This window comes from Ovis canadensis, chromosome X, assembly GCF_042477335.2.
Source record: "Ovis canadensis isolate MfBH-ARS-UI-01 breed Bighorn chromosome X, ARS-UI_OviCan_v2, whole genome shotgun sequence".
Classification (NCBI taxonomy): domain Eukaryota; kingdom Metazoa; phylum Chordata; class Mammalia; order Artiodactyla; family Bovidae; genus Ovis; species Ovis canadensis.
The window spans coordinates 51,085,280-51,098,812 of record NC_091727.1 but is presented as its reverse complement, the minus strand read 5'-3'; the positions used below and the strand labels follow the sequence as shown (position 1 = coordinate 51,098,812).

Below are 13,533 nucleotides of genomic sequence, written 5' to 3'. Positions count from 1 at the left end.
GGAATCCCATCACCTCCAGTAGCTTTGTTCGTAGTGATGCTTTCTATGTCCCACTTGATTTCACATTTTAGGATATCTGGCTCTAGGTGAGTGATCACACCATTGTGATTATCTGGGTCATGCAGATCTTTTTTGTACAATTCTTCTGTGTATTCCTGCCACCTCTTTTTGATATCTTCTGTTTCTGTTAGGTCCATACCATTTCTGTCCTTTATCAAGCCCATCTTTGCATGAAATATTCCCTTGGTATCTTTAATTTTCTTGAAGAGATCTAGTCTTTTCCATTCTGTTGTTTTCCTCTATTTCTTGCATTGATCACTGAAGAAGGCTTTCTTATCTCTCCTTGCTGTTCTTTGGAACTCTGCATTCAGATGCTTATATCTTTCCTTTGCTCTTTTGCCTTTCACTTCTCTTCTTTTCACAGCCATTTGTAAGGCCTCCCCAGACAGCCATTTTACTTTGTTGCATTTCTTTTCCATGGGGATGGTCTTGATCCCTGTCTCCTGTACAGTGTCACGAACCTCCGTCCATGGTTCATCAGGCACCCTATCAGATCTGCTCCCTTAAATCTATTTCTTACTTCCACTGTATAATCATAAGGGATTTGATTTAGATCGTACCTGAATAGTCTAGTGGTTTTCCCCACATTCTTCAATTTAAGTCTGAATTTGGCAATAAGGAGTTCATGATCTGAGCCACAGTCAGCTCCCGGTCTTGTTTTTGCTGACTGTATAGAGCTTCTCCATCTTTGGCTGCAAAGAATATAATGAATCTGATTTTGGTGTTGACCATCTGGTGATGTCCATGTGTAGAGTCTTCTCTTGTGTTGTTGGGAAAGGGTGCTTGCTATGTCCAGTGCGTTCTCTTGGCAAAAGTCTATTAGCCTTTGCCCTGCTTCATTCTGTACTCCAAGGCCAAATTTGCCTGTTATTCCAGGTGTTTCTTGACTTCCTCCTTTTGCATTCCAGTCTGCTATAATGAAAAGGACATCTTTTTTGGGTGTTAATTCTAGAAGGTCTTTTAAGGTCTTCATAGAACTGTTCAACTTCAGCTTCTTCAGCATTACTGGTTGGGGCATAGGCTTGATATTGAATGGTTTGCCTTGGAAATGAACAGAGATCATTCTGTCGTTTTTGAGATTGCATCCAAGTACTGCATTTCGGACTCTCTTATTGACCATGATGGCTACTCCATTTCTTCTAAGGGATTCCTGCCCACAGTAGTAGATATAATGGTCATCTGAGTTAAATTCACCCATTCCATTCCATTTTAGTTCGTTGACTACTAGAATGTTGACGTTCACTCTTGCCATCTCCTGTTTGACCACTTCCAATTTGCCTTGAATCATGGGCCTAACATTCCATGCAATATTGCTCTCTAACACACCAGACCTTGCTTCTTTCACCAGTCACATCCACAACTGGGTATTCTTTTTGCTTTGGCTCCATCCCTTCATTCTTTCTGGAGTTATTTCTCCAGTAATCTCCAGTAGCATATTGGGCATCTACCAACCTGAGGAGTTCTTCTTTTAGTATGCTATCATTTTGCCTTTTCCTACTGTTCATGGGGTTCTCAAGGCAAGAATACTGAAGTGGTTTGCCATTCCCTTCTCCATTGGACCACATTCTGTCTAATGATAAATAATTTTTTTAATCAATTTATATTTTGAAGTTTAGAAATAATTTAGACTCTAGGGTATTATATTTTTCTTCATGGGAGCTTCAAAAAATCAAATTACTAAATCTGGGGATTTTAAAGAAAACAAACTCAAATGTATGACTTGTGCTCCACATGGGGTATATTTTTAAAGGACTAGTCACTCTAAGCTCTGAACTTTTCGTTGTTGAACCATTTTATATGTCATTGTATATTTCTAAATACTGTACACCCATATTTTTGTTAGGGGCATAGAGAGAGATATTTGGTGCCTCCATGCCATAATAGCTATATCAATCACAACTGTTAAAATACAGGTTCTAGCAGTATTTCTAGGATGTTCCCAGAAATTTAAATTATCTGTTAAATTATCTATCTTAGGGTAATATTAGAATATAGCAGAAGATAATGTTTTACTATTAGCCCCAAACTAAACAAGTTTGAAAATTTATTTTGAAAATATTATGTTTAGAATATAAATAAATCTTTTACTCAGAAAAATTAAACTCTGATTAACTTGGGACATAGGTTCTCTGTGACATAAATTGAGGAATTTGGCTCTCTTTCATTTTTTTTTTTACTAGTAATATATTCCTTTGGCTATTTGTACTAACTGTGTTGGATATCTTCCCTACTCCATCCTCAGCTTCTGCAGCTACTCTGATCAATATTCGCAATGCCAGGAAACACTTTGAAAAGCTGGAAAGAGTGGATGGGCCAAAGCAGTGTCTTCTCATGCGTTAAAACATTGCCAAATGCTGTTTCAGAAAAATAAATGGAATACTATTTCTTAATGTTGTATTAGTATATATAGGCTCTGAAATGTTGTGATGCTTATCACTTCTGCATTTCTTCTCTACTCCCCAGTCTTCATGTATAACCTTGAATGCTATTTACTCAAATAGCCTGTAAGAAGTTAGAAGATAAACTGTCTATGAATGTGGTGTGACATAAAAGTAGGTGATATGTAAGTGTTCTGATAACAATGTTCTAATAGTGTAAGTGTTCTAGTAACCTGGTTTCAGTTGTTGTGTATGCCGAAGCCTTTTCCAGCATCATCTTATATTCCTCATCAGATAGTAACCTATATGTTTGGAATATTACTGTTTTCTCAGCATGCACTAAAAATATTCCTTAAATGCAATTATAAATAAAGTTTTGCTATTACAGATTTCAGTAACATTCTTTTCTTTTTTTTCTTTCCCTTGTTTCTTCAGCTTTTCCCTAAGAAAAAGAAAATGAATTTCACAGTTAACCTAGGGGAAGAAGACTTGCTGTTTGGGAAATAGTATAAAATAAAGTTGGTTGGGAAGGATGAGCCAAATGATAGCCTTAAAGCTAGGCAGAAGAGTTTTGATATAATATGATAGGAAATGGCAAAGGAATTTTGAAAGAAAGTTAACCTGTGGGCTGACTGATGGCAGCTGGAGAAACAGGTAGTAATCCAGGCCTGAAGTGTGCTGAAAGTTTGTTTCAAGATGCAACTAGAGAAGGAATGAATTAAAAGTTGAGGGGAAATAGATAGTATTTATGAGATGTAAGTCTTCTTTCTATGAGGCCCAAGAATGGTTAATTTATATATTCCATAATACCTAATGGGATGTGCTTTCATTATCCTCATTAAAATGAAAGAAAGTGAAAGTGAAGTCACTCAGTCGTGTCCAACTCTTTGCGACCCCATAGACTGTAGCCTATCAGGCTCCTCCATCCATGGGATTTTCCAGGCAAGAGTGCTGGAGTGGATTGCCATTTCCTTCTCCACGGGATTTTCCCAACCCAGGAATCGAACCCAGGTCTCCCGCGTTGCAGGCAGACGCTTTACCGTCTGAGCCACCAGGGAAGCCCATTATACTCATTAAGTATTATTATAAAACCTCATTCAAGGTGGGGCTTTATTTGACTTCATTCCCAAGGAAAAGATGACCCATTGTGAACTGGGAGAAGAGCCTGGCAACACCAACTGCTGCTACTGCTAAGTCGCTTTAGTCATGTCTGACTCTGTGCGACCCCATAGATGGCAGCCCACCAGGCTCCACCGTCCCTGTGATTCTCCAGGCAAGAATACTGGAGTGGGTTGCTATTTCCTTCTCCAATGCATGAAAGTGAAAAGTGAAAGTAAAGTCGCTCAGTCATGTCCTGACTAGAATTACTCAAAGCCGTAACTTTTTCAGTTTGTATAGAACTGAAACAGAACACAAAAGCATTTAGGGAATCTACAGCACAGTAGATTCATCTCAATTTTATTTCATGAAGAAACTTCTTCCAGACAGCCAGAACCTCATCTTTCCTCATCTTATTGTCCCCAATGGATATAAATAGAGTTTTTACTGAGTAGCAAAGAACATGCTGTCATTATGTAGATTAAAAATGTAAATTCTTAAAAGAATCTTATGAGATTAATTTTATCAACAGTTGCATTAATCTTCTATAGAAGAAGAGTTTAAGTTTGATGTTCTAGATTATTTGTCCTATTAATATCTAGGAAAATGAAAAGAGCAAGTGAAGAGGGAGTCTGTTCTGTGACTAATGATTTGGCATGTTCTCCTTATCCTTTGCGAGATTTGAAGGAAAACACCCAAAAGTGTTTTGTTTTGGTTTTTTTTTTCTCTCCTTTGGAAGGTAGATATAGGTCTCCCACATTGCAGACATTACTTACCAGCTGAGCTACCAGGGAAGCCCTAGATATAGATATATAGATATTCAATTAGTTGAGCACCAGAAAAAGCTGTTACATGATTACTTTGTTTGCTCTTCATTCAACCTTTTCTCGATTCTAGTTATAACTTGAACTTAAAGGATGTATAAAATTATGAAAGGTTAGAAAAATAAGGTTATGATTTGACTTAATCCTAATGGTAATGAACAGCTGGTCTTCTTTGTCACTGAAGATAAGAAAAAAATGTTTTGAGATATTTGCCCAAAGATGTGCCACTTAGAAACTGAAATAACACAAGTGGACAGTGAAGACATGTACACAGAAAGAGTTGGAGAGAAGAAATCAAAACTAATGATGTAAAACTTATGAGTTTAGTGATACAGTGAATTAATTCTTTTTATAGGCCTTGTTAGCTATTTTAGTAGGATAGGGCAATGGTCTTGAGCATGCATCAGAACCACTTGGAGGATTACAGATAAAAAACACTGGTGCTGGGGGGCACTCTCTGTCCCCCTTCTGATGTCTATGTCAGAAGCTTTCTCTGTCCCTTTTCATACTTTAATAAAACTCTGCTATACAAAAGCTCTTGAGTCTGGTCCCTGGTCCCAGAGCTAAATCTTCTTCAGACATCACAAATCCGACATCATTCACTGTGAGCTATCATCTTGGGGGCTCATCTTGAATCTTCAGGACAAAGTAAGAACACTCAAGGGCTCTAGCCTCTCTGCTTTCTCAGTATACATTTCTCCTTTTGCTTCACTAACTCTATGGTGTGCTTGTGTGAATGAATGATATGCCCTGTGTGAACCAAGTGAGGAGCCCTGCTCTGTGGTTTCATGGTGCTTCAGAATGACTGAAGGCAGCCCCAAAAAGGAGAGCCTTGTTGGGTGTTTATACTGATCTACCAATGTCAAGAGACACTCAACGTCCCTGCGAGGGGAGCAGCCAGAAATGGGCAAAGCGTGTGGAACAAACTTTCCTTTCTGGGTCATCTTTTCCTGGTCTCTTTGACCATTTCATAATTGTGTGGGAAATCAGAACTACTAACCTAATCTATTGGGTCATAGACTTTCAAGGGAGTTGTGATCCATGCTGTTGCTGTGTACTTTTACTTAGCTGAAAGTTATAAGAGCACATTTGGGAGTGAGATGCAGCTCTAGCTCCAGGAATGCCCCTCAGGCTAGAGGTCACTCTCTTGGCTGCCTGCCTCTGAGGCCAGTGACCTGAAAGTAAGTCTTTGTCACAGCTGTCCCTCTAATCTATGTGGATAAAAATATTGCTGGTGACCATGAGCTTTTTGAGGACACAGATTAGGAATTGTAGGATCTGGTCAGATTGGAAGTACAGTGGGCTTCTTCCATTGGTAGTGCTAACTGTTAGTGAATCAGAGGAGGCTCTCTGGTGACTTTTGTCTCAATGCCTTAGATATTCCTTTTGTGGAATCTGTGGGAATGAACTGGAAAGATCAGCCCTAGTAGCTTAAGGAAAAAAAAAAAAGTTTTCCTCGCTGGCTAACCCTTTTGCTATCACATACACTGGTGTGGTGACACTCAGAACAGACATCTTGATTGTTGTTCATCCCTTTATAACTCACCTCTTCTATTGTGATCAGGACTGTACTCAGAAATGTGCACAGGCACATAGGACATGGATGCTTCCCCTAATAGTCCTAGCTTGGGAAACATTCTGAAAATCTACTCTGTTACACTCTGTGGCATCAGAGACAAGGGAAAATCAAACAAAGGTTTTGGTGGTAAGGAACTAGAAATCAGTCTGGGATGCCATCAGGTCTTACCTCTGTGCATCTCCACCCTGCCTTCGTGGTAGAACCAGGAGGGACAAGTAAGGTACCTGTGTTAGTAAGGGACAGACTAAGTCCTACCAGGGAAGGAATGCTTTAGTGGGATGTCTGTCTAACCCCTATCTGGAGTTCGGAGGGACACCTCCAGTGGAAAGAAGCCACAGCTGTGGATGCCACTTCTTTCTCTCTTACAGATGGGAGCTAGCAGTTCCAGAACCACTCCTTTAAAATGTATTTTAAAAAACTTGGACAAGTTTGATCCCCAGAGTTTAAAAAGACACACCTGATCTTCTGTGATACTGAATGGCCACAGTATCCTTTGGAAGATGGGGAACACTGGCCTTTTGAAGGGTCTCTTAATTATGATACTGTTTTACAATTAGATTGGTTCTGTAGAAAACAAGAGAAATAGGTAGAAGTGCCATATTGTTGCTCTTTATCTCTCTGTGAGACATGGCAGACTTATGTCCTAAGGGTGCAGGTTTGGGTGTGAAACCTTTTTAGCAGCCTCCTGTCCTCTTACTTTGCCCCTGTGTCTGGGGCTTCCAACTGAACAGGCTGAGAATCAAGGCATCTTCCAGGAGGGGTTGCCTCAGTCTCGGTAGAGATTCAAACAGTTCCAATTGTGGTTGAGACTATTTAGAGGATCTAAAAAGTACATGGAAGCCTTAACAGGACTAACTTTACTTTATGACCTTACTTGGAGAGATACAATGTATGTCTTGGGACAGATGCTGACCCCTGACTCAATAGCTTGAGTTTTGGGGGAAGCTACTACTTTTGGAGATGAATGGCTTGAACATGAGACAAGGGGAAAGAGGGAACACGAAATAGCCCTCCTCCCTATGGGGAGCCAAGCAGTTCCCATAACAGAGCCACTTTGCTGGATGTAGTCTTGAAGGACTCAAGCAAGCGCACACGAAGACTTTAAACTATGCTAAGTTGACTGACATAGAACAGGGAGAGAAGGAAACTCCTGATAAATTCCTAGTATAGACTACTGGAGGCTCTCTGCAAGTTTACTGACATTGATTCCAAAAGTGCAGATGGAGAAATTTTCTTAAAAGATAGATTTCTCACTCAGTCAGCTCCAGATATCTGCAATAAGTTACAAAAACAGGCATTTGGACCAAATCAGTCTTTAGAAAAACTGTTGCAGCTGGCTCAGATGGTATATTATGGTAGAGGATATGAGGAGGAAAATAGGAGGCAATAAATGAACCAGGCAAAAGAATGAAGCCCCAGCATGGCTGTTAGATCTGCTCTGAAACAGCCTGAGGAAAAATGCCCAGAGGAACCCATGTGAAAAGGGATGAGCTTGTTACTGTGGAAAGGAAGGGCATCTCAAGTGGGATTGCCTTCAGGCATCTAAGCTAACCCCGGCCCCATGTCCGGTCTGTAAAGGACCATACCTGAGGAGAGACTGCCTTCCGAGGTATAGGCCCCAGGGGTCGGACTCTCAGGACAATCAGGACTGAAGGTGCCCAGGGGTTCACACAAGCTCCCATCCTAATTATACCTGAGGAACGGGGTGGGGGGAAGGACAATCAGTTGATTTTCTCTTGGACACCAAGGCAACTTTCTCTGTGCTCACTGAAGCCCCTGGTCCGCTTTCCTACTGATCCACTACTGTAATGGGACTGTCTGGATGGGACAAACGTTTATATTTCAGTTATCGTTTAAGCTGTAACTAGGACTCTGTGCTATTTTCTTGAGTTTCAAATCATGCCAGAGTCTCCCTCAACTCTTCTAGGGAGAGATATACTGAGCAAGGTCCAGGCCTCTGTTTTCATGAATATGGAACCTGCTGTTTTTAACAGAACAAAATGTAAATCCTAGAGTGTGGGCTGATGGAAAAACTGTGGGTTGAACACAAAATGCTGTTCCTGTCATTATCAAGCTCAAAAACCCTCACTTATTTCCATGTGAAAAGCAGTATCCTCTAAAGTTGATGAGTAGGTGAAATCTTACTGTACTGATTTCTCATGATATAAGTGGGATCTTAAACTCTAAAGTTCAGAGTGACAATGGTTCTCTCTTTAAAGCTGCTATAACTCAAGGGGTGTTGAAAGCTCTAGGAATAGAATATCACTTACACTGTTCCTGGAGACCCCAATCTTCAGAAAAAGTTGAAAAGGCTAATGACATTATTAAGAGATATCTGTATAAGCTAACTCAGAAAACACAAGACGGTTGGTTTAAAAACTTACCCATAGCTTTAATGAGGGCTCAAATTGCCCCTAAGAAAGGACTGTCTCTATGACAGACCATTTTTGTGCACAGATATTGCCATAGATCCTAAAGCCTTAGAATTAATTAACTATGTGACTCAGCTTTCAGCTTTTCAGCAGACATTACGAGAACTCCAGGAGGTGACCACTGACCCAGCCTCCACAGTAGGTCTAATCGCTGGGTCTGTGGAGTGCTCCCTCTCCTCATCAATTGAAGACTTCCCATGATGAGATTCTCTGCTTCAAAGAAAGGACTTTCTTCAACTCTGCAAAAACTTTCACCAACAACAATCTTATGTGATGCCTCTTCTTGATCTGATGATGTCTAACAATCCTAAGATGGACTGATGAAACTATGGATATGCTACTGCTTCTGCTGCTAAGTCGCTTCAGTCTTGTCCAACTCTGTGCGACCCCATAGACGGCAGCCCACCAGGCTCCCCGTCCCTGGGATTCTCCAGGCAAGAACACTGGAGTGGGTCGCCATTTCCTTCTCCAATGCATTAAAGTGAAAAGTGAAAGTGAAGGTGGTCAGTCTTGTCCGACTCCTAGCAACCTACCAGGCTCCTCCGTCCATGGGATTTTCCAGGCAAGAGTACTGGAGTGGGGTGCCATTGCCTTCTCCAAACTATGGGTATAGTGTAACCTTTAATTTTGATTATATTTTAACTTGGTTTAAAGACTGTTTTGCCTTACATCTGTAACTGTGAAACGGGGTTTGTTTCTAACCCTCTGAAAGCTTTTAAGTTACAAATGGTTGTTCAGGCTTCTATGAGTGCCACAGCCTCCTCCAACTATTACTTGGGGCCCTTGGATCAGAGACCTTCTGAGGTTAGGAGAATATGTTGCCTCAACATTTTAGGGACCATGCCCTTCAACAGTAGGAGGTAGTTATGGAATGAAAACAATGCCCCTTTCCCTTGGCAACATAATTTTCCTAAAAGAAAAGCAGAGGTGAGAGAGTCAATTCCTAGGTAGACTGATAAGAAGTCTGGGGTCCCCAAGGAGGAGAGAGGAGTCTGGGGCTCTCAAGGAGGAGAAAAGGACAAACATTTTTTTTTTCTTTAAGCCCAGAGCTGATGATTGCACAACAAAACAACTCATCTTGCTCAAGGATATGTTTTTCCCTTAAACTCTATATCAGTGGCAATGTATCCTGCTTGAGGACATGTTTCTCCTTCTTGAGAACCTTCTGACTAATCCTGTCATCTTAAAATGTATACTATGGGAGTGGGTCTGGTTCAGTTCAGTTCAGTTCAATCGCTCAGTCCTGTCCCACTCTTCGCGACCCCATGAATCGCAGCACGCCAGGCCTCCCTGTCCATCACAAATTCCCAGAGATCACTCAGACTCACATCCATCGAGTCAGTGATGCCATCCAGGCATCTCATCCTTGGTCGTCCCCTTCTCCTCCTGCCCTCAATCCTCCCAGCATCAAAGACTTTTCCAATGAGGCAAATATTCTCATGAGGTGGCCAAAGTACTGGAGCTTCAGCTTTAGCATCATTCTTTCCAAAGAAATCCCAGGGCTGATCTCCTTCAGAATGGAATGGTTGGATCTCCTTGCAGTCCAAGGGACTCTCAAGAGTCTTCTCCAACACCACAGTTCAAAAGCATCAATTCGGCGCTCAGCCTTCTTCACAGTCCAACTTTCACATCCATACATGACCACTGGAAAAACCATAGCCTTGACTAGGCGGACCTTAGTCAGCAAAGTTATGTCTCTGCTTTTGAATATGCTATCTAGGTTGGTCATAACTTTTCTTCCAAGGAGTAAGTGTCTTTTAATTTCATGGCTGCAGTCACCATCTGCAGTGATTTGGGAGCCCCAGAAAATAAAGTCTGACACAGTTTCCATTGTTTCCCCATCTATTTCCCATGAAGTGATGGGACCAGATGCCATGATCTTGGTTTTCTGAATGTTGAGCTTTAAGCCAACTTTTTCACTCTCTTCTTTCACTTTCATCAAGAGGCTTTTTAGCTACTCTTCACTTTCTGCCATAAGGGTGGTGTCATCTGCATATCTGAGGTTATTGATATTTCTCCTGGCAATCTTGATTCCAGCTTGTGTTTCTTCCAGCCCAGAATTTCTCATGATGTACTCTGCATAGAAGTTAAATAAGCAGGGTGACAATATACAGCCTTGACGAACTCCTTTTCCTATTTGGAACCAGTCTGTTGTTCCATGTCCAGTTCTAATTGTTGCTTCCTGACCTGCATACAGATTTCTCAAGAGGCAGGTCAGGTGGTCTGGTATTCCCATCTCTTTCAGAATTTTCCACAGTTTATGGTGATCCACACAGTCAAAGGCTTTGGCATAGTCAATAAAGCAGAAATAGATTTTTTCTGGAACTCTCTTGCTCTTTTGATGATCCAGAGGATGTTGGCAATTTGATCTCTGGTTCCTCTGCTTTTTCTAAGGTTCCTCTGCCTTTTCTGGGTGTGGTAAGATCTTTCTATTGTTAGTTCTAATCCTGTTATCTTAAAATATATATTGTGGGAGTGGGCCTGGTAAGATCTTTACAGCCTTGATACATTCTTTTGATTTACTGTAATAACCAATTGAAAAAGTATATAGCTTCCTTGTTAAAACTAGCGATGGGGGCACTCTCTGTCCCTCTTCTGATGTCTATATCAGAAACTTTCTCTGTCTTTTCTCATACTTTAATAAAACTCTGCTACACACACACCACACACACACACACACACACACATGCACACACACACGCAAAAACAAAACTGGTGCCCCACACACCACAACTAAGAGTTTCAGATTCAGTAGATCTTTAAATTGAAGAAAGTAGGGAAAACTGCTAGACCATTCAGGTATGATCTAAATCAAATCCCTTATAATTATACAGTGGAAGTGAGAAATAGATTTAAGGGCCTAGATCTGATAGATAGAGTGCCTGATGAACTATGGAATGAGGTTCGTGACATTGTACAGGAGACAGGGATCAAGACCATCCCCATGGAAAAGAAATGCAAAAAACAAAATGGCTGTCTGGGGAAGCCTTACAAATAGTTGTGAAAAGAAGAGAAGTGAAAGGCAAAGGAGAAAAGGAAAGATATAAGCATCTGAATGCAGAGCTCCAGAGGATAGCAAGAAGAGATAAGAAAGCCTTCTTCAGTGATCAATGCAAAGAAATAGAGGAAAAGAACAGAATGGGAAAGACTGGAGATCTCTTCAAGAAAATTAGAGATACCAAGGGAACATTTCATGCAAAGATGGGCTCGATAAAGGACAGAAATGGTCTGGACCTAACAGAAGCAGAAGATATTAAGAAGAGGTGGCAAGGATACACAAAAGAACTGTACAAAAAAGATCTTCACAACCCAGATAATCATGATGGTGTGATCACTCATCTAGAGCCAGACATCCTGGAATGTGAAGTCAAGTGGGCCTTAGAAAGCATCACTACAAACAAAGCTAGTGGAGGTGATGGAATTCCAGTTGAGCTATTTCAAATCCTGAAAGATGATGCTGTGAAAGTGCTGCACTCAATATGCCAGCAAATTTGGAAAACTCAGCAGTGGCCATAGGACTGGAAAAGGCCAGTTTTCATTCCAATCCCAAAGAAAGGCAATGCCAAAGAATGCTCAAACTACTGCACAATTGCACTCATCTCACATGCTAGTAAACTAATGCTCAAAATTCTCCAAGCCAGGCTTCAGCAATATGTGAACTGTGAACTTCCTGATGTTCAAGCTGGTTTTAGAAAAGGCAGAGGAACCAGAGATCAAATTGCCAACATCCTCTGGATCATCAAAAAAGCAAGAGAGTTCCAGAAAAATATCGATTTCTGCTTTATTGACTATGCCAAAGCCTTTGACTATGTGGATCACAATCAACTGTGGAAAATTCTGAAAGAGATGGGAATACCAGACCACCTGACCTGCCTCTTGAGAAATCTGTATGCAGGCCAGGAAGCAGTAGTTAGAACTGGACATGGAACAACAGACTGGATCCAAATAGAAAAAGGAGTATGTCAAGGCAGTATATTGTCACCCTGCTTGTTTAACTTCTATGCAGAGTATATCATGAGAAACGCTGGGCTGGAAGAAACACAAGCTGGAATCAAGATTGCCAGGAGAAATATCAATAACCTCAGATATGCAGATGACACCACCCTTATGGCAGAAAGTGAAGAGGAACTAAAAAGCCTCTTGATGAAAGTGAAAGAGGAGAGTGAAAAAGTTGGCTTAAATCTCAACATTCAGAAAACCAAGATCATGGCATCTGGTCCCATCACTTCATGGGAAATAGATGGGCAAACTGTAGAAACAGTGTCAGACTTTATTTTTGGGGGGCCTAAAATCACTGCAGATGGTGATTGCAGCCATGAAATTAAAGGACACTTACTCCTTGGAAGAAAAGTTATGACCAACCTAGACAGTATATTCAAAAGCAGAGACATTACTTTGCCGACTATGGTCTGTCTAGTCAAGGCTATGGTTTTTCCTGTGGTCATGTGAGAGTTGGACTGGAAGAAGGCTGAGTGCCTAAGAATTGATGCTTTTGAACTGTGGTGTTGGAGAAGACTTTTGAGAGTCCCTTGGACTGCAAGGAGATCCAACCAGTACATTCTGAAGGAGATCAACCCTGGGATTTCTTTGGAAGGAGTGATGCTAAAGCTGAAACTCCAGTACTTTGGCCACCTCATGCGAAGAGTTGACTCATTGGAAAAGACTCTGATGCTGGGAGGGATTGAGGGCAGGAGGAGAAGGGGACGACCAAGGATGAGATGGCTGGATGGCATCACTGACTCGATGGACGTGAGTCTGAGTGAACTCCGGGAATTGATGATGGACAGGGAGGCCTGGCATGCTGCGATTCATGGGTTCGCAAAGAGTCGGACACGACTGAGTGACTGAACTGAACTGAGGGTGGGGCCCATGAATCTACATTTCTGACATAAGTTCCCAGGTGTTTCTGATACTGATTCTGCTGACCCACTTTGGGAAACACTGCTTTAAGGGGAAAAAAAAAGAAATATGGAAGCAGGAATGAGAAAACATGTTCACCAGGTTTGCAAGGATAAGTTGAAGACATTATAGCAAAATATATAGTTTAGACCACTGAGTCTCAAAGTGATCTAAAACTTTGAATAGTACTGTCTTAGATTAAAGCAGATTAAAGCAGTGACTAGGAAGCTTCTATTTAATAAGTAATATGTTCCAAGTGGAAA

The 13,533-nt window shown here is 41.2% G+C and overlaps 1 protein-coding gene across 2 annotated transcripts in view; it reads left to right on the top strand.

The window, feature by feature from the left end:
- RRAGB (Ras related GTP binding B) overlaps positions 1-2,827 on the top strand; it is a 39,738-nt gene extending 36,911 nt beyond the window's left edge. For both annotated transcript variants that reach the window (XM_070291559.1, XM_070291558.1), the window contains one exon: positions 2,303-2,827. In XM_070291559.1, the coding sequence (XP_070147660.1) occupies positions 2,303-2,400 (98 nt within the window). In that variant the 3' untranslated portion in view covers positions 2,401-2,827. The remainder of the gene's footprint in view (positions 1-2,302) is intronic.
- The last annotated feature ends 10,706 nt before the right edge of the window (positions 2,828-13,533 follow it).